Source organism: Salvelinus alpinus, chromosome 4 (assembly GCF_045679555.1).
Source record: "Salvelinus alpinus chromosome 4, SLU_Salpinus.1, whole genome shotgun sequence".
NCBI lineage: Eukaryota > Metazoa > Chordata > Actinopteri > Salmoniformes > Salmonidae > Salvelinus > Salvelinus alpinus.
This window is the reverse complement of record NC_092089.1, coordinates 101,936,829-101,959,328: the sequence shown is the minus strand read 5'-3', so window position 1 is coordinate 101,959,328 and position 22,500 is coordinate 101,936,829. Positions and strand designations below refer to the sequence as shown.

The following is a 22,500-nucleotide window of genomic DNA, read 5'->3' as shown; positions in this document are numbered from 1 at the left end:
CAATTTCCATGGTGTCCACATCACCAACAAACTAGAATGGTCCAAACACACCAAGACAGTTGTGAAGAGGGCACGACAACACCTGTTCCCCCTCAGGAGACTAAAAAGATTTGGCATGGGTCCTCAGATCCTCAAAAGGTTCTACAGCTGCACCATCGAGAGCATCCTGACCGGTTGCATCACTGCCTGGTACGGCAACTGCTCAGCCTCCGACCGCAAGGCACTACAGAGGGTAGTGCGTAAGGCCCAGTACACTAGGTCCAAGCTTCCTGTCATCCAGGACCTCTATACCAGGCGGTGTCAGAGGACGACCCTAAAACATGTCAAGGACTCCAGCCACCCCAGTCAGACTGTTCTCTCTGCTACCGCACGGCAAGCGGTACCGGAGAGCCAAGTCTAGGTCCAAGAGGCTTCTAAACAGCTTCTACCCCCAAGCCATAAGACTCCTGAACATCTAGTCAAATGGCTACCCGGACTATTTACACTGCTGCTTCTCTCTGTTTATTATCTATGCATAGTCACTTTAACTCTACCTACATGTACATATTACCTCAATTACCTCCACTAACCGCTGCCCCCGCACATTGACTCTGTACCGGTACCCCCTATATAAAGTCTCGCTATTGTTATTTTACTGCTGCTCTTTAATTACTTGTTACTTTTATTTCTTATTCTTATCCAACATATTTTAAACTGCATTGTTGGTTAGGGGCTCGTAAGCAAGCATTTCACCTGTTGTATTCATTATTTCACTGTGAGGTCTACTACACCTGTTATATTCATTATTTCACTGTAAGGTCTACTACACCTGTTGTATTCATTATTTCACTGTGAGGTCTACTACACCTGTTGTATTCATTATTTCACTGTAAGGTCTACTACACCTGTTGTATTCATTATTTCACTGTAAGGTCTACACCTGTTATATTCGCTGCATGTGACTAATTACATTTGATTTGATTTGAACTAGGCCTGTGCCTAAAACCCTATTTCCTTTATAGTTCACTACTTTAGGCCAGGGCCCAGAGGGTAGTGCACTACTTTAGGCCATGGCCCAGAGGGTAGGTCACTACTTTAGACCAGGGCCCAGAGGGTAGTGCACTACTTTAGACCAGGGCCCAGAGGGTAGTGCACTACTTTAGACTGGGGCCCAGAGGGTAAGTCACTACTTTAGACCAGGGCCCAGAGGGTAGGTCACTACTTTAGACCAGGGCCCAGAGGGTAAGTCACTACTTTAGACCAGGGCCCAGAGGGTAGTGCACTACTTTAGGCCAGGGCCCAGAGGGTAGGTCACTACTTTAGACCAGGGCCCAGAGGGTAGGTCACTACTTTAGACCAGGGCCCAGAGGGTAGGTCACTACTTTAGACCAGGGCCCAGAGGGTAGTGCACTACTTTAGACCAGGATCCAGAGGGTAGGTCACTACTTTAGACCAGGGCCCAGAGGGTAGTGCACTACTTTAGACCAGGGCCCAGAGGGTAGTGCACTACTTTAGACCAGGGCCCAGAGGGTAGTGCACTACTTTAGATCAGGATCCAGAGGGTAGGTCACTACTTCAGACCAGGGCCCAGAGGGTAGTGCACTACTTTAGACCAGGGCCCAGAGGGTAGTGCACTACTTTAGGCCAGGGCCCAGAGGGTAGGTCACTACTTTAGACCAGGGCCCAGAGGGTAGGTCTCTACTTTAGACCAGGGCCCAGAGGGTAGTGCACTACTTTAGACTGGGGCCCAGAGGGTAAGTCACTACTTTAGGCCATGGTCCAGAGGGTAGGTCACTACTTTAGACCAGGGCCCAGAGGGTAGTGCACTACTTTAGGCCAGGGCCCAGAGGGTAGGTCACTACTTTAGACCAGGGCCCAGAGGGTAGTGCACTACTTTAGACCAGGGCCCAGAGGGTAGTGCACTACTTTAGACTGGGGCCCAGAGGGTAAGTCACTACTTTAGACCAGGGCCCAGAGGGTAGGTCACTACTTTAGACTGGGGCCCAGAGGGTAATGTACCACTCTCCACCTCTCTCTCTCTCTCTCCAGCTATCTTTCTTTCTCTCTCTCCACCCATCTGTTTCCCTCTCTCTCCACCTATCTTTCTTTCTCTCTCTCCACCTATCTTTCTTTCTCTCTCTCCATCGATCTCTCTCTCTCCTCCTATCTCTCTCTCTCCTATCTCTCTCTCACCATCGATCTCTCTCTCTCCTATCGCTCTCTCTCCACCTATCTTTCTCTCTCTCTCTCCTCCTATCTTTCTCTCTCTCTCTCCTCCTATCTCTCTCTCTCTCCTCCTATCTCTCTCTCTCCACCTTTCTCTCTCTCCCTCTCTTCAGAGAATAACACACGTGAGTAATTTGTTTAACAAATGTTGGTTTTTGACGGTGTTCCTCCGTGCACAAGGCTCCTCTAAAGCTGGTGGGCTTCGTTGGTTAGAGGTTCATTAAAGTAAAGCAAACAGATGAATTAACACTATCTCTACACACTGAGAACAGCCGGCTGGGCCAACAAGCCAAGGACAGCAGGCGCTGAAATGTAACACCATTACCTACATTCGCATGCATCTGTCCATGTCTTCACCCCCCCCCCCCCCCCCACCCCTCCTCTTCCTCCCCTCCCCTCCGCCCCGGGACCCAGCGCGGCGTGGCCTTGAACATTGTGTCGAGGCGGAGGGACCACCTGCGTGTTATGTCTCTGGAATACAATTACACAGAATCCAGCTCTGCAAATAACTCAGCGAGAAGATCATTTTCCCTCCACGTGCCGCTCGCTAGACAAAAGGTAAAATTAGAACAGATGATATCATTTAATTCCTCTCATTCCACTTCTTTCTCTCTCTTCTGGGATAAGGGTTCTTTCTTTTTTCTTCACATGCCGAGGGTGAGATGACCTTTGTTGGGGGTCATGGAATAAACATAACCGTAGCAGGAGACCCTCCATACAGGTCTAGCAGTGTTAGAGGAGCAGGGGGACACGACTCAGGTTTGGGGTCCTCAGGGATAACCCTGTATGTTCTGTTCACCTCTCTGTAGAGGAGCAGGGAGACACGACTCAGGTTTGGGGTCCTCAGGGATAACCCTGTATGTTCTGTTCACCTCTCTGTAGAGGAGCTGGGGGACACGACTCAGGTTTGGGGTCCTCAGGGATAACCCTGTATGTTCTGTTCACCTCTCTGTAGAGGAGCAGGGAGACACGACTCAGGTTTGGGGTCCTCAGGGATAACCCTGTATGTTCTGTTCACCTCTCTGTAGAGGAGCTGGGGGACACGACTCAGGTTTGGGGTCCTCAGGGATAACCCTGTATGTTCTGTTCACCTCTCTGTAGAGGAGCTGGGGGACACGACTCAGGTTTGGGGTCCTCAGGGATAACCCTGTATGTTCTGTTCACCTCTCTGTAGAGGAGCAGGGGGACACGACTCAGACATCGGCAGGTTTAACTAGTGTTAGTTACACTGACTCCTATCAGACTATTACCAGGGTTAGTTACACTGACTCCTATTAGACTATTACCAAGGTTAGTTAGGGTTACACTGACTCCTATCAGACTATTACCAGGGTTAGTTAGGGTTACACTGACTCCTATCAGACTATTACCAGGGTTAGTTACACTGACTCATATCAGACTATTACCAGGGTTAGTTAAACTGACTCCTATCAGACTATTACCAGGGTTAGTTAGGGTTACACTGACTCCTATCAGACTATTACCAGGGTTAGTTACACTGACTCCTATCAGACTATTACCAGGGTTAGTTATGGTTACACTGACTCCTATCAGACTATTACCAGGGTTAGTTAGGGTTACACTGACTCCTATCAGACTATTACCAGGGTTAGTTAGGGTTACACTGACTCATATCAGACTATTACCAGGGTTAGTTACACTGACTCATATCAGACTATTACCAGGGTTAGTTACACTGACTCATATCAGACTATTACCAGGGTTAGTTACACTGACTCCTATCAGACTATTACCAGGGTTAGTTAGGGTTACACTGACTCCTATCAGACTATTACCAGGGTTAGTTACACTGACTCATATCAGACTATTACCAGGGTTAGTTACACTGACTCCTATTAGACTATTACCAGGGTTAGTTAGGGTTACACTGACTCCTATCAGACTATTACCAGGGTTAGTTAGGGTTACACTGACTCATATCAGACTATTACCAGGGTTAGTTAGGGTCTCACCATACTATCAACAGCTATATCTCTCTAGGGTCTCACCATACTATCAACAGCTATATCTCTCCAGGGTCTCACCATACTATCAACAGCTATATCTCTCCAGGGTCTCACCATACTATCAACAGGGAGGGAGGGAGGGAGGGAGGGAGGGAGGGAGGGAGGGAGGGAGGGAGGGAGGGAGGGAGGGAGATCATGGGTTCCTGAGTTCTTCTGCAAAAAAATATAATTATAGTTGGATAAATGCAGATAAACTCATACAGGAAACTACCCTCGACATCAAAACCTTCCAACCAAATCAGAATTCCATACCTAAAACCTTGATTTTACTACAAAGGACTATCAAGAAGAAACTTCTAACAAACCAAAACCTGCAGTAGAAACCGCGGGAACCTTGAAATACCATCCAACACAACACTGAGTAATGTTCAGTCTGACGCTAATTCTGAAGCAAAAAGTAAAAGATAATAATCTCTAGGTAATTTTGTTATATAAAGCTTAGTAAATAAGGCTACTAAGCTACCAAGCTGCTAGGACAGAACAGACCTGGCTGCAACTTCAATTAGCATTGAAGTGTGACGTGAGATGTGTGTAAACTCTTGAGCCTAACAATGGCAGCAAAGTTTCACAGCCCCCCCCCCCCCCCACCCAAATGCAGAGGCCTTTGAAGTCCCCTGTGCAGATGTCATCACAGTACAGTACCCCTTGGATATAAAAAATAACACTGCACGGAATAAGTACAAAAAGATGCTCCTCGAGGACAATCCAGAAACACTATTTGCTGACTTCTACAAAGAGGGGAACGTAAGCAACTTAATTTTACACACAGAACCTCCCCTGGCATGGCACAGTGCTATATTAACCAGACCATTCCCTGGCACAGTGCTATATTAACACAGACCATCCCCTGGCACAGTGCTATATTAACTTCTTTCAGCTATGGGGCAGAATTTTTATGTTTGGAAGAATAACGTTCCCAAGGTAAACTGACTATTTCTCAGGTCCAGATGCTAGAATATGCATATAATTGACAGATTAGGATAGAAAACACTCTAACGTTTCCAAAACTGTCAAAATATTGTCTGTGAGTATAACAGAACTGATTTTGCAGGCGAAAACCTGAGGAAATCCAACCCGGAAGTGGCTTTTATTTGGAAAAATCCCTGTTCCGTTGTCTGCCCCTCCTCCATTTAAAGGCGTATCAACCAGATTCATTTCCAATTGCTTCCTCAGGCTGTGACCAGGCTTTAGACATAGTTTCAAGCTTTTATTTTTGAAAAATGAGCGAGATTTTTCAAAACGCGTCAGGTGTCCTTTGATTAGTTCCTGCGCGCGAGAGAAGTAGCTCGACATTTTCTTTCTCTGTAGTATTGAATAGGTTACCGTTCGGTTGAAATATTATCGATTATGTATGTTAAAAACCAGACCATCCCCTGGCATGACACAGTGCTACATTAACCAGACCATCCCCTGGTACAGTGCTATATTAACACAGACCATCCCCTGGCATGACACAGTGCTATATTAACACAGACCATCCCCTGGCATGGCACAGTGCTATATTAACCAGACCATCCCCTGGCATGACACAGTGCTATATTAACCAGACCATCCCCTGGCATGGCACAGTGCTATATTAACACAGACCATCCCCTGGCATGGCACAGTGCTATATTAACACAGACCATCCCCTGGCATGACACAGTGCTATATTAACCAGACCATCCCCTGGCACAGTGCTATATTAACCAGACCATCCCCTGGCATGACACAGTGCTATATTAACACAGACCATCCCCTGGCATGGTGCTATATTAACCAGACCATCCCCTGGCATGGCACAGTGCTATATTAACACAGACAATCCCCTGGCATGACACAGTGCTATATTAACACAGACCATCCCCTGGCATGGTGCTATATTAACCAGACCATCCCCTGGCACAGTGCTATATTAACACAGACCATCCCCTGGCATGACACAGTGCTACATTAACCAGACCATCCCCTGGCATGGCACAGTGCTATATTAACCAGACCATCCCCTGGCACAGTGCTATATTAACACAGACCATCCCCTGGCATGACACAGTGCTACATTAACCAGACCATCCCCTGGCATGGCACAGTGCTATATTAACCAGACCATCCCCTGGCATGGCACAGTGCTATATTAACACAGACAATCCCCTGGCATGACACAGTGCTATATTAACACAGACCATCCCCTGGCATGACACAGTGCTATATTAACACAGACCATCCCCTGGCATGGCACAGTGCTATATTAACACAGACAATCCCCTGGCATGACACAGTGCTATATTAACACAGACAATCCCCTGGCATGACACAGTGCTATATTAACACAGACCATCCCCTGGCATGACACAGTGCTATATTAACACAGACAATCCCCTGGCATGACACAGTGCTATATTAACACAGACAATCCCCTGGCATGACACAGTGCTATATTAACACAGACCATCCCCTGGCATGACACAGTGCTATATTAACACAGACCATCCCCTGGCATGGCACAGTGCTATATTAACACAGACAATCCCCTGGCATGACACAGTGCTATATTAACACAGACCATCCCCTGGCATGGCACAGTGCTATATTAACACAGACAATCCCCTGGCATGACACAGTGCTATATTAACACAGACCATCCCCTGGCATGGCACAGTGCTATATTAACACAGACCATCCCCTGGCATGGTGCTATATTAACCAGACCATCCCTTGGCATGGTGCTACATTAACCAGACCATCCCTTGGCATGGTGCTATATTAACCAGACCATCCCTTGGCATGGTGCTATATTAACCAGACCATCCCTTGGCATGGTGCTATATTAACCAGACCATCCCTTGGCATGGTGCTATATTAACCAGAACATCCCTTGGCATGGTGCTACATTAACCAGACCATCCCTTGGCATGGTGCTATATTAACCAGACCATCCCTTGGCATGGTGCTATATTAACCAGACCATCCCTTGGCATGGTGCTATATTAACCAGACCATCCCTTGGCATGGTGCTATATTAACCAGACCATCCCCTGGCATGGTGCTATATTAACCAGACCATCCCTTGGCATGGTGCTACATTAACCAGACCATCCCCTGGCATGGTGCTACATTAACCAGACCATCCCTTGGCATGGTGCTATATTAACCAGACCATCCCCTGGCATGACACAGTGCTATAAGAGCACACTACCCCTATGTCAAGAGAGTGGGTATTGGCCCAGGGTGAATGGGGAGGGGGCAGAATGGGCATAGGTCTGATCTGGGGGGGGGGGGGGCTATATATGGTGTGGCCGGGGTTTGTTTGGGGTGGTCTCAGCTGGTTGGGGTGTGGCTGGGGAAGCTGTGGTCTGGGTGTAGGTCCTCTTGGTGTGGGTTCTCTCGGTGCAGATCCTTCGGGAGGGTGAAGGAATACTAGACATTGAGGAAATTGAAACAACCTCTGTCAACGTGTACAAGTCTGGGACAGTAATGGTGCAGGGCATCCTCATGCAGTTCCAGCAGGACTTCTACAGGATCAAAGAGAGAGAACAACAGGAAAAGGTCTCTCTCTGTGATGACTCCCCGATCCTGAGTGAGTCTGATCACACCTCTTCAAACTGTCCTGCAGACGAGGATATTCACCCCCCCCCCCCCCCCCTCCAACAGATGACATTCATATTCTGACTATCTCTGAAACTCACTTAGATAATACCTTTGATGATACAGTGGTAGCAATATGTAGTGATGGTAAAAAGCTTTGGAGCACCTTAAAGGAAATTTTAGGCAAAAAGGAAAACTCAGCTCCGTCATTCATTGAATCAGATGGCTCATTCATCAAAAAAACACTGATATTGCTAACTACATTAATACATTTTTTCATTGGCAGAACTTTGGAATGACATGCCAGCAACAAACGCTGACTGTCAGGCGGTGGATGTAGCTGGTGCATGAAGTCAGGCGGTGGATGTAGCTGGTGCAGGAAGTCAGGCGGTGGGTGTAGCTGGTGCAGGAAGTCAGGCGGTGGGTGTAGCTGGTGCAGGAAGTCAGGCGGTGGGTGTAGCTGGTGCATGAAGTCAGGCGGTGGGTGTAGCTGGTGCATGAAGTCAGGCGGTGGGTGTAGCTGGTGCAGGAAGTCAGGCGGTGGGTGTATCTGGTGCATGAAGTCAGGCGGTGGGTGTATCTGGTGCATGAAGTCAGGCGGTGGGTGTATCTGGTGCATGAAGTCAGGCGGTGGGTGTATCTGGTGCATGAAGTCAGGCGGTGGGTGTAGCTGGTGCATGAAGTCAGGCGGTGGGTGTAGCTGGTGCATGAAGTCAGGCGGTGGGTGTATCTGGTGCATGAAGTCAGGCGGTGGGTGTATCTGGTGCATGAAGTCAGGCGGTGGGTGTAGCTGGTGCATGAAGTCAGGCGGTGGGTGTAGCTGGTGCATGAAGTCAGGCGGTGGGTGTAGCTGGTGCATGAAGTCAGGCGGTGGGTGTAGCTGGTGCATGAAGTCAGGCGGTGGGTGTAGCTGGTGCATGAAGTCAGGCGGTGGGTGTAGCTGGTGCATGAAGTCAGGCGGTGGGTGTAGCTGGTGCATGAAGTCAGGCGGTGGGTGTATCTGGTGCAGGAAGTCAGGCGGTGGGTGTAGCTGGTGCAGGAAATCAGGAGAGCAGAGATGAGTGAACAACGCACATTACTTCAGAAACACAAAGTAAACATATCAATGTGCGAACAATAACGGTTGCCACAAAGCGTTTTCACCCGGACAAAAACAGCCGGAAACGTACCGACCTGAACAACAAACAATCACACATAAAGACATGGGGAAAACCGAGGGTTAAATACATGACCAGTAATTGGGAAATGAAAACCAGGTGTGTGGGGAAACAAAGACAAAACCAATGGAAAATGAAAAGTGGATCGGCGATGGCTAGAAGACCGGCGACGTCGACCGCAGAGCGCAGAGCGCCACCCGAACAAGGAGAGGAACCGACTTCGGCGGAAGTTGTGACACTGACACTACACTGTCACGTTCTGACCTTAGTTCCTTTTAAATGTCTTTATTTTAGTTGGTCAGAGCGTGAGTTGGGGTGGGCATTCTATGTTGTTTTTCTATGTTTTGTTTTGTTGTTATATTTCTATGTGTTTGGCCTAGTGTGGTTCTCAATCAGAGGCAGGTGTCAGTCGTTGTCTCTGATTTGAAGCCATATTTAGGTAGCCTGTTTGTGTGTTTTGTGGGTGGTTGTTTCCTGTGTTAGTGTTTGCACCATACGGGACTGTTTCGGTTGTTTGTTTGTACATTTGTTATTTTGTTCAGTGTTCTGTTGAGTTATTAAATATCTCATTATGGACACTTACCACGCTGCACATTGGTCCGATCCTTGCTACTCCTCCTCAGACGAAGAGGAAATCCGTTACAGAACCACCCACCAGAAAAGGACCAAGCAGCGTGGGAACATGGACTCCTGGACATGGGAGGACATTTTGGACGGCAAAGGACCCTGGGCACAGCCGGGGGAGTATCGCCGTCCGAAAGAGGAGCTGGAGGCAGCTAGAGCGGAGCGGCGCCACTACGAGGAATTGGCGCGAGGTAACGGGCACGAGAGGCAGCCCCAGACATTTTTGGGGGGGGTGGCACACGGGTAGATTGGCGGACTCAGGTAGGAGACCTGAGTCAACTCCCCGTGCTTACTGTGGCGAGAGAGTGACTGGGCAGGCACCGTGTTATGCGGGGGAGCGCACGATGTCCCCAGTGTGCACGCATAGCCCGGTGCGCTACATCACAGCTCCTCGAATCGGCCGGGCTAGAGTGGGCATCGAGCCAGGAGGGATGATGCCGGCTCAGCGCATCTGGTCTCCAGTGCGTCTCCTCGGCCCGAGGTATACTGCACCAGCCCTAAACATGGTGTCTCCAGTTCGCCAGCACAGCCCAGTGCGGACTGTTCCAACTCCCCACACTTGCCGGGCTACAGGGGGGATCCAGCCAGGATGAGTGGTGCTAGCTCTGCATTCGAGACCGCCAGTACGCCTCCACGGTCCAGTGCATCCGGTGCCTCGGCCAAGGACAAGGCCTCCTGCATGTCTCCCCAGCCTGGTGAGTCCTGTGCCTTCTCCCAGAGCCAGGCCTTCTGTGTGTCTCTCCAATCCAGTGATAATCCATGGCAAGAAGCCTCCAGTGATAATCCATGGCAAGAAGCCTCCAGTGATAATCCATGGCACAAAGCCTCCAGTGATAATCCATGGCAAGAAGCCTCCAGTGACGATCCATGGCACGAAGCCTCCAGTGATGATCCATGGCACGAAGCCTCCTGTGAGGATCCATGGCACGAAGCCTCCGGTGAGGATCCATGGCATGAGGCCTCCAACGAAGGACGTCAGTCCGGAGCCTCCAGCAACGCCTTCTAGTCCGGAGCCTCCAGCGACGCCCTCTAGTCCGGAGCCTCCAGTGTCGCCCTCTAGTCCGGAGCCTCCAGCGACGCCCTCTAGTCCGGAGCCTCCAGCGTCACCCTCTAGTCCGGAGCCTCCAACGTCACCCTCTAGTCCGGAGCCTCCAGCGTCGCCTTCTAGTCCGGAGCCTCCAGCGTCGCCCTCTAGTCCGGAGCATCCAGAGTCTCCCTCTAGTCCGGAGCATCCAGAGTCTCCCTCTAGTCCGGAGCCTCCAGCGTCGCCTTCTAGTCCGGAGCCTCCAGCGTCGCCCTCTAGTCCGGAGCATCCAGAGTCTCCCTCTAGTCCGGAGCATCCAGAGTCTCCCTCTAGTCCGGAGCAGCCAGAGTCTCCCTCCTGTCCGGAGCAGCCAGATTCTCCCTCTTGTCCGGAGCAGCCAGAGTCTCCCTCCTGTCCGGAGCTGCCAGAGCCGTCCGTCAGTCAGGAGCTGCCTGAGCCGCCCGTCAGTCAGGAGCTGCCCGTCACTACGGTGCTGCCGGAGTCACCCTTCACTCCGGTGCTGCCGGAGTCTCCCGTCTATTCGGGGCCCGCTGAAAGGGTCCCCAGTCCGAGGTCGGCGGTGAGGGTCGCCGCTCCAAAGGCGCCACATAAGTGGGCCAAGACTATGGTGGAGTGGGGTCCACGTCCCGCACCAGAGCCGCCACCGCGGTGAAATGCCCACCCAGACCCTCCCCTATAGGTTCAGGTTTTGCGGCCGGAGTCCGCACCTTTGGGGGGGGGGTACTGTCACATTCTGACCTTAGTTCCTTTTAAATGTCTTTATTTTAGTTGGTCAGGGAGTGAGTTGGGGTGGGCATTCTATGTTGTTTTTCTATGTCTTGTTCTGTTGTTATATTTCTATGTGTTTGGCCTAGTATGGTTCTCAATCAGAGGCAGGTGTCAGTCGTTGTCTCTGATTGGGAGCCATATTTAGGTAGCCTGTTTTCTATTGTGTTTTGTGGGTGGTTGTTTCCTGTGTTAGTGTTTGCACCATACGTGACTGTTTCGGTTGTTTGTTTGTACTTTTGTTATTTTGTTCAGTGTTCTGTTGAGTTATTAAATATCTCATTATGGACACTTACAACGCTGCACATTGGTCCGATCCTTGCTACTCCTCCTCAGACGAAGAGGAAATCCGTTACATACACATCCAAGTATATCAGACCAAAGTATGAAAGACAAGAAATGTACTATTGTATTCCGTAAATTAAGTGTGGAAGAGGTGAAAATTATTGTTGTCTATCAACAATGACAAGCCACCGGGGTCTGACAATCTGGATGGAAAATGACTGAGGATAATAACAAACGATTTTGCCACTCCTATTTGCCACATCTTCAATTTAAGCTAGAGAGTGTGTGCCCTCAGGCCTGGAGGGAAGCTAAAGTCATTCCGCTACCCAGGAATAGTAAAGCCCCCTTTACTGGCTCAAATAGCCGACCAATCAGCCTGTTACCAACCCTTTGTAAACTTTTGGAAAAAGTTGTGTTTGACCAGATACAATGATATTTTACAATAAACAAATTGACAACAGAATTTCAGCACGCTTATAGAGAAGGACAATCAACAAGCACAGCACTTACACAAATGACTGATGAATGGCTGAAAGAAATTGATGATAAAATGATTGTGGGGGCTGTCTTGTTAGACTTCAGTGCGGCTTCTGACATTATGGATCACAGTCTGCTGCTGGAAAGACATATGTGTTATGGCTTTACACCCCCTGCTATGATGTGGATAAAGAGTTACCTGTCTAACAGAACACAGAGGGTGTTCTTCAATGGAAGCCTCTCCAACATAATCCAGGTAGAATCAGGAATTCCCCAGCGCAGCTGTCTAGGCCCCTTACTTTTCCATTTTTACTAACGACATGCCGCTGACTTCAAGTAACACTTGACTCAACACTAGACATGTCAGCTACTACAGCAGCTGAAATGACTGCAACACTTAACAAAGAGCTGCAATTCGTTTCGGAATGGGTAGCAAGGAATAAGTTAGTCCTAAATATTTCAAAACCTAAAAGCATTATATTTGGGACAAATCATTCAACTAAACCCTAAACCTCAACTAAATATTGTAATGAATAAAGTGGAAATTTAGCAAGTTGAGGAGACTGAACTGCTTGGAGTAACCCTAGATTGTAAACTGTCATGGTCAAAACATATTGATGCAGTAGTAGCTAAGATGAGGGGAGAAGTCTGTCTGTAATAAAGCGCTACTCTGCATTCGTAACAACACTATCAACAAGGCAGGTCCTACAGGCCCTAGTTTCTACCTTCTTAACAACACTATCAACAAGGCAGGTCCTACAGGCCCTAGTTTCTACCTTCTTAACAACACTATCAACAAGGCAGGTCCTACAGGCCCTAGTTTCTACCTTCTTAACAACACTATCAACAAGGCAGGTCCTACAGGCCCTAGTTTCTACCTTCTTAACAACACTATCAACAAGGCAGGTCCTACAGGCCCTAGTTTCTACCTTCTTAACAACACTATCAACAAGGCAGGTCCTACTGGCCCTAGTTTCTACCTTCTTAACAACACTATCAACAAGGCAGGTCCTACAGGCCCTAGTTTCTACCTTCTTAACAACACTGTCAACAAGGCAGGTCCTACAGGCCCTAGTTTTGTCACTACTGTTCAGTCGTGTAGTCAGGAGCCACAAAGAGGGACTTAGGAAAATTGCAATTGTCTCAGAGACATGAGAGAGGATTACCTCTGCATCACCATCTGAAGAGAGAGGATTACCTCCTCATCACCATCTGAAGAGAGAGGTTTACCTCCTCATCACTATCTGAAGAGACAGGATTACCTCCTCATCACTATCTGAAGAGACAGGATTACCTCCTCATCACCATTACTATCTGAAGAGACAGGATTACCTCCTCATCACCATCTGAAGAGACAGGATTACCTCCTCATCACCATCTGAAGAGACAGGATTACCTCCTCATCACTATCTGAAGAGAGAGGATTACCTCATCACCATCTGAAGAGAGAGGATTAACTCCTCATTACTATCTAAAGAGAGATGATTACCTTCTTATCACTATCTGAAGAGACAGGATTACCTCCCCATCACTATCACCATCTGAAGAGAGAGGATTACCTCCTCATCACCATCACTATCTGAAGAGACATGATTACCCCCTCATCACTATCACCACCTGAAGAGAGAGGATTACCTCCTCATCACCATCACTATCCGAAGAGACAGGATTACCTCCTCATCACCATTACTATCTGAAGAGACAGGATTACCTCCTCGTCACTATCTGAAGAGACAGGATTACCTCCTCATCAATATCTTAAGAGACAGGATTACCTCCTCATCACTATCACGATCTGAAGAGAGAGGATTACATCCTCATCACTATCTGAAGAGACAGGATTACCTCCTCATCACTATCTGAAGAGACAGGATTACCTCCTCATCACCATTACTATCCGAAGAGACAGGATTACCTCCTCATCACTATCACCATCTGAAGAGAGAGGATTACCTCCTCATCACCATTACAATCTGAAGAGAGAGGATTACCTCCTCATCACCATCACTATCTGAAGAGACAGGATTACCTCCTCATCACTATCTGAAGAGACAGGATTACCTCCTCATCACCATTACTATCTGAAGAGAGAGGATTACCTCCTCATCACTATCACCATCTGAAGAGAGAGGATTACCTCCTCATCACTATCACCATCTGAAGAGAGAGGATTACCTCCTCATCACTATCACCATCTGAAGAGAGGATTACCTCCTCATTACTATCACTATCTGAAGAGAAAGGATTACCTCCTCATCACTATCTGAAGAGACAGGATTACCTCCTCATCACTATCTGAAGAGAGAGGATTACCTCCTCATCACTATCTTAAGAGATAGGATTACCTCCTCATCACTATCTGAAGAGAGAGGATTACCTCCTCATCACTATCTGAAGAGAGAGGATTACCTCCTCATCACTATCTGAAGAGAGAGGATTACCTCCTCATCACTATCACCATCTGAAGAGACAGGATTACCTCCTCATCACCATTACTATCTGAAGAGAGAGGATTACCTCCTCATCACCATTACTATGTGAAGAGACAGGATTGCCTCCTCATCACTATCTGAAGAAACAGGATTACCTCCTCATCACTATCTGAAGAGACAGGATTACCTCCTCATCACTATCACCATCTGAAGAGAGAGGATTACCTCCTCATCACTATCACTATCTGAAGAGAGAGGATTACCTCCTCATCACCATCTGAAGAGACAGGATTACCTCCTCATCACTATCTGAAGAGAGAGGATTACCTCGTCATCACTATCACCATCTGAAGAGACAGGATTACCTCCTCATCACCATTACTATCTGAAGAGAGAGGATTACCTCCTCATCACCATTACTATCTGAAGAGACAGGATAACCTCCTCATCACTATCTGAAGAGACAGGATTACCTCCTCATCACTATCTGAAGAGACAGGATTACCTCCTCATCACTATCACCATCTGAAGAGAGAGGATTACCTCCTCATCACCATTACTATCTGAAGAGAGAGGATTACCTCCTCATCACTATCTGAAGAGAGAGGATTACCTCCTCATCACTATCTGAAGAGAGAGGATTACCTCCTCATCACTATCTGAAGAGACAGGATTACCTCCTCATCACCATTACTATCTGAAGAGACAGGATTACCTCCTCATCACCATTACTATCTGAAGAGACAGGATTACCTCCTCATCACCATTACTATCTGAAGAGACAGGATTACCTCCTCATCACTATCACTATCTGATGAGAGAGGATTACCTCCTCATCACCATCACTATTTGAAGAGAGAGGATTACCTCATCACTATCTGAAGAGAGAGGATTACCTCCTCATCACTATCTGAAGAGACAGGATTACCTCGTCATTACTATCCGAAGAGACAGGATTACCTCCTCATCACCATCACTATCTGAAGAGACAGGATTACCTCGTCATCACTATCTGAAGAGAGAGGATTACCTCGTCATCACTATCTGAAGAGACAGGATTACCTCGTCATCACTATCTGAAGAGACAGGATTACCTCGTCATTACTATCCGAAGAGACAGGAAAACTTAAGGAAAGCTTTGACTATGTACAGACTCAGTGAGCATAGCCTTGCTATTGAGAAAGGCCACCGTAGGCAGACCTGGCTCTGAAGAGAAGACAGGCTATGTGCACACTGTCTACAAAATGACGTGGAAACTGAGCTGCACTTCCTAACCTCCTGCCAAATGTATGACCATATTAGAGACACATATTTCCCTCAGATTACACAGATCCACAAAGAATTCAAAAAGAAACTCAATTTTGATAAACTCCCATATCTACTGGGTGAAATAGCGCAGTGTGACTGTTACGTTCTGACCTTAGTTCCTTTTTTATGTCTTTCTGTTAGGTTGGTCAGGGCGTGAGTTGGGGTGGGCAGTCTATGTTCTTTTTTCTATGTTGTTGTATTTCTGTGTTTGGCCTGGTGTGGTTCTCAATCAGAGGCAGCTGTCGATCGTTGTCTCTGATTGAGAATCATACTTAGGTAGCCTGTTTTCCTACTATGGGTTGTAGGTAGTTGTTTTCTGTGTCTGTGTTTTTCCATACAGAACTGTTTCAGTTTCGTTCATTTCTCTTTTTGTTTTGTCATTCAGTGTTCAGTTGCATTTCATTAAAATGGACACTTACCACGCTGCACATTGGTCCGATCTTTCATACTCGTCATCAGCAAGATGTGACCTGTTGCCACAAGAAAAGGTCAACCAGTGAAGAACAAACACCATTTTAAATACAACCCATATTTATCTTTATTTATTTTTCCTTTTGTACTTTAACTATCTGCACATCGGTACAACACAACACTGTATATATATATATATATATATATATATAATATGACATTTCCAATGTCTTTATTCTTTTGGAGATGTTGTGAGTGTGATGTTTACTGTTCATTTTTATTGTTTATTTCACTTTTGTTTATTATCTCCTTCACTTGCTTTGGAAATGTTAACTCATATTTCCCGTGCCAATAAAGATATTTGAATTGAATTGAAATTGAATTGAATTGTATTTTATTAATAGTATGTATATTAATATATAATATTAATAGTACGCATGCATCAGAACTCCCAAAAACTCCAGCGGCTCGAGAGTAACGTTCTGATCTGAACACAGAGTGGCTGACTGACTGACACCGCTATAAAACGGGACCGAGTTGAACGGAGATTTTCTGTTTGAAATCCGCGCAAGATATGAGGACCGTCGGCGGCTCTTTGACTTTCTTTCAGAGGGAAAATAATAGAGGCACCGGTGCCGTTTGAGATAGAAGTGATATGGCGATAAGACGCCAAGCGGTTAAGAGGTCTTTTACGAGTTCTTTATGGATGGATTCTGAATGTGGTTAGTCTGATGCAGTGGAACATGTAGTTTATCAGCTCTGTGTCAACTTCCATCCGTGTTTTAATGATGATTGCGGCTTTCATTCCGGAATCTGTTCCATATTTCAATTCACCACAAACTATCACCAGTTTCCTGCTCTTGTTTCCGTTGTGGTTTTATCAGCAGAAAGACACAGAGAACCGAGCAGGGAGGTTGTCCTGCTACAGCCTGTCGGAGTGACGAGTAGCTGGCTGGGATTGTTAGTTCAGAAGACTAGTGATCCTACAGCGGCAGCAGGACGAGGCAGTGGCAGAGCAGCAGCATCATACAATAATCAAAGTTGGAATGAAACGATATATTTTTTCAGTCATGATGCGGCACGCAAAGCGGGGATGCCAGCCAGGCGTGGCTTGCTTTTGAATATCCATTATGTATATAACCAGCCTGTCCGTCTGATAAACACACTAATCTAAGTGATGAGTAGTAAAGGACACGTCATTAAATAAAGGAACCGATTTACCGAAGAGGAGGAGGAGGTGAATTACGCATTACGCCGGGTAGCATACCTTCGTGGCTTTTTGCGCATGGGATTTGACTTCCTATGTTGAACGGTAAACCTCCTTGATTCAACGGACATTTTGATTGCATTAACAGATCCCGTCAGTTGTGCGCCATGGCGGAGGTTGGGGGCTTTCTAGGGACACTCGACTTGGATTTACAGAGTTTCCCCGCACTAGGAAGTGCGCCCTTGGCAGAGGCGCCAGCGGGGTTACTGGATGAGAGGCTGGGACAGATCGAGGGGAGGTTACAGCGGGGCTCGCTGACAGATTTCGAGCACCTTAAAGGGATTCTGCGGCGGAGGCAGCTGTACTGTCGAACCGGTTTCCAGCTGGAGATATTCCCCAACGGGACCGTGTACGGGACAAGACAGGACCACAGCAGATTCGGTGAGCGTCCAACAGTTGCATGTGAACTTGGTGTGGGTTTGTGCGCACAGACCAAGAGAAACATCTTCTGCAACAACTTTTACATTTGACACCTGGTTATTCATTTGCCGGGTTTCTGTTCACAAGGAATTGAGATGTTATATTTATTATATTATTTATTTATTATTATTATATATATTATTTATAGAGCAGCATCTTTTTCTGTCTTTCCTGGTAACAGAAGATGTGTTATATTTAACCGGTAACAGAAGATGTGTTATATTTAACCGGTAACATTTAACCGGTAACAGAAGATGTGTTATATTTAACCGGTAACATTTAACCGGTAACAGAAGATGTGTCATATTTAACCGGTAACAGAAGATGTGTCATATTTAACCGGTAACAGAAGATGTGTTATATTTAACCGGTAACATTTAACCGGTAACAGAAGATGTGTTATATTTAACCGGTAACATTTAACCGGTAACAGAAGATGTGTCATATTTAACCGGTAACAGAAGATGTGTCATATTTAACCGGTAACAGAAGATTTGTTATATTTAACCGGTAACAGAAGATGTGTCATATTTAACGGGTAAAATTTAACCGGTAACAGAAGATGTGTCATATTTAACCGGTAACATTTAACCGGTAACAGAAGATGTGTTATATGTAACCGGTAACAGAAGATGTGTCATATTTAACCGGTAACAGAAGATGTGTCATATTTAACCGGTAACAGAAGATGTGTCATATTTAACCGGTAACAGAAGATGTGTCATATTTAACCGGTAACATTTAACCGGTAACAGAAGATGTGTTATATTTAACCGGTAACAGAAGATGTGTTATATTTAACCGGTAACAGAAGATGTGTCATATTTAACCGGTAACAGAAGATGTGTTATATTTAACCGGTAACAGAAGATGTGTTATATTTAACCGGTAACAGAAGATGTGTCATATTTAACCGGTAACAGAAGATGTGTCATATTTAACCGGTAACATTTAACCGGTAACAGAAGATGTGTTATATTTAACCGGTAACAGAAGATGTGTTATATTTAACCGGTAACAGAAGATGTGTCATATTTAACCGGTAACAGAAGATGTGTCATATTTAACCGGTAACAGAAGATGTGTCATATTTAACCGGTAACAGAAGATGTGTTATATTTAACCGGTAACAGAAGATGTGTCATATTTAACCGGTAACAGAAGATGTGTTATATTTAACCGGTAACAGAAGATGTGTTATATTTAACCGGTAACAGAAGATGTGTCATATTTAACCGGTAACAGAAGATGTGTCATATTTAACCGGTAACAGAAGATGTGTTATATTTAACCGGTAACAGAAGATGTGTTATATTTAACCGGTAACAGAAGATGTGTCATATTTAACCGGTAACAGAAGATGTGTCATATTTAACCGGTAACAGAAGATGTGTCATATTTAACCGGTAACAGAAGATGTGTCATATTTAACCGGTAACAGAAGATGTGTTATATTTAACCGGTAACAGAAGATGTGTTATATTTAACCGGTAACATTTAACCGGTAACAGAAGATGTGTCATATTTAACCGGTAACAGAAGATGTGTCATATTTAACCGGTAACAGAAGATGTGTTATATTTAACCGGTAACAGAAGATGTGTTATATTTAACCGGTAACATTTAACCGGTAGAAGAAGATGTGTCATATTTAACCGGTAACAGAAGATGTGTCATATTTAACCGGTAACAGAAGATGTGTCATATTTAACCGGTAACAGAAGATGTGTTATATTTAACCGGTAACAGAAGATGTGTTATATTTAACCGGTAACAGAAGATGTGTCATATTTAACCGGTAACAGAAGATGTGTCATATTTAACCGGTAACAGAAGATGTGTCATATTTAACCGGTAACAGAAGATGTGTCATATTTAACCGGTAACAGAAGATGTGTTATATTTAACCGGTAACAGAAGATGTGTTATATTTAACCGGTAACATTTAACCGGTAACAGAAGATGTGTCATATTTAACCGGTAACAGAAGATGTGTCATATTTAACCGGTAACAGAAGATGTGTTATATTTAACCGGTAACAGAAGATGTGTTATATTTAACCGGTAACATTTAACCGGTAACAGAAGATGTGTCATATTTAACCGGTAACAGAAGATGTGTCATATTTAACCGGTAACAGAAGATGTGTTATATTTAACCGGTAACAGAAGATGTGTTATATTTAACCGGTAACAGAAGATGTGTCATATTTAACCGGTAACAGAAGATGTGTTATATTTAACCGGTAACAGAAGATGTGTCATATTTAACCGGTAACAGAAGATGTGTTATATTTAACCGGTAACAGAAGATGTGTTATATTTAACCGGTAACAGAAGATGTGTCATATTTAACCGGTAACAGAAGATGTGTTATATTTAACCGGTAACAGAAGATGTGTCATATTTAACCGGTAACAGAAGATGTGTCATATTTAACCGGTAACAGAAGATGTGTCATATTTAACCGGTAACAGAAGATGTGTCATATTTAACGGGTAACAGAAGATGTGTCATATTTAACCGGTAACAGAAGATGTGTTATATTTAACCGGTAACAGAAGATGTGTTATATTTAACCGGTAACAGAAGATGTGTCATATTTAACCGGTAACAGAAGATGTGTCATATTTAACCGGTAACAGAAGATGTGTCATATTTAACCGGTAACAGAAGATGTGTTATATTTAACCGGTAACAGAAGATGTGTCATATTTAACCGGTAACAGAAGATGTGTCATATTTAACCGGTAACAGAAGATGTGTCATATTTAACCGGTAACAGAAGATGTGTCATATTTAACCGGTAACAGAAGATGTGTTATATTTAACCGGTAACAGAAGATGTGTTATATTTAACCGGTAACATTTAACCGGTAACAGAAGATGTGTCATATTTAACCGGTAACAGAAGATGTGTCATATTTAACCGGTAACAGAAGATGTGTTATATTTAACCGGTAACAGAAGATGTGTTATATTTAACCGGTAACATTTAACCGGTAACAGAAGATGTGTCATATTTAACCGGTAACAGAAGATGTGTCATATTTAACCGGTAACAGAAGATGTGTTATATTTAACCGGTAACAGAAGATGTGTTATATTTAACCGGTAACAGAAGATGTGTCATATTTAACCGGTAACAGAAGATGTGTTATATTTAACCGGTAACAGAAGATGTGTCATATTTAACCGGTAACAGAAGATGTGTTATATTTAACCGGTAACAGAAGATGTGTTATATTTAACCGGTAACAGAAGATGTGTCATATTTAACCGGTAACAGAAGATGTGTTATATTTAACCGGTAACAGAAGATGTGTCATATTTAACCGGTAACAGAAGATGTGTCATATTTAACCGGTAACAGAATATGTGTCATATTTAACCGGTAACAGAAGATGTGTCATATTTAACCGGTAACAGAAGATGTGTCATATTTAACCGGTAACAGAAGATGTGTCATATTTAACCGGTAACAGAAGATGTGTTATATTTAACCGGTAACAGAAGATGTGTTATATTTAACCGGTAACATTTAACCGGTAACAGAAGATGTGTCATATTTAACCGGTAACAGAAGATGTGTCATATTTAACCGGTAACAGAAGATGTGTTATATTTAACCGGTAACAGAAGATGTGTTATATTTAACCGGTAACATTTAACCGGTAACAGAAGATGTGTCATATTTAACCGGTAACAGAAGATGTGTCATATTTAACCGGTAACAGAAGATGTGTTATATTTAACCGGTAACAGAAGATGTGTTATATTTAACCGGTAACAGAAGATGTGTCATATTTAACCGGTAACAGAAGATGTGTTATATTTAACCGGTAACAGAAGATGTGTCATATTTAACCGGTAACAGAAGATGTGTTATATTTAACCGGTAACAGAAGATGTGTTATATTTAACCGGTAACAGAAGATGTGTCATATTTAACCGGTAACAGAAGATGTGTTATATTTAACCGGTAACAGAAGATGTGTCATATTTAACCGGTAACAGAAGATGTGTCATATTTAACCGGTAACAGAAGATGTGTCATATTTAACCGGTAACAGAAGATGTGTCATATTTAACGGGTAACAGAAGATGTGTCATATTTAACCGGTAACAGAAGATGTGTTATATTTAACCGGTAACAGAAGATGTGTTATATTTAACCGGTAACAGAAGATGTGTCATATTTAACCGGTAACAGAAGATGTGTCATATTTAACCGGTAACAGAAGATGTGTCATATTTAACCGGTAACAGAAGATGTGTTATATTTAACCGGTAACAGAAGATGTGTCATATTTAACCGGTAACAGAAGATGTGTTATATTTAACCGGTAACAGAAGATGTGTTATATTTAACCGGTAACAGAAGATGTGTTATATTTAACCGGTAACAGAAGATGTGTAATATTTAACCGGTAACAGAAGATGTGTCATATTTAACCGGTAACAGAAGATGTGTTATATTTAACCGGTAACAGAAGATGTGTTATATTTAACC

At 44.8% G+C, this 22,500-nt stretch overlaps 1 protein-coding gene across 1 annotated transcript in view; it reads left to right on the top strand.

Annotated features, from left to right (window-relative positions):
• The first annotated feature begins 17,674 nt into the window (after positions 1-17,674).
• Positions 17,675-22,500, top strand: part of LOC139574858 (fibroblast growth factor 16) — a 42,975-nt gene continuing 38,149 nt past the window's right edge. Inside the window, exon 1 of the mRNA XM_071399827.1 lies at positions 17,675-17,948. Coding sequence (XP_071255928.1) covers positions 17,675-17,948 — 274 coding nt within the window. The remainder of the gene's footprint in view (positions 17,949-22,500) is intronic.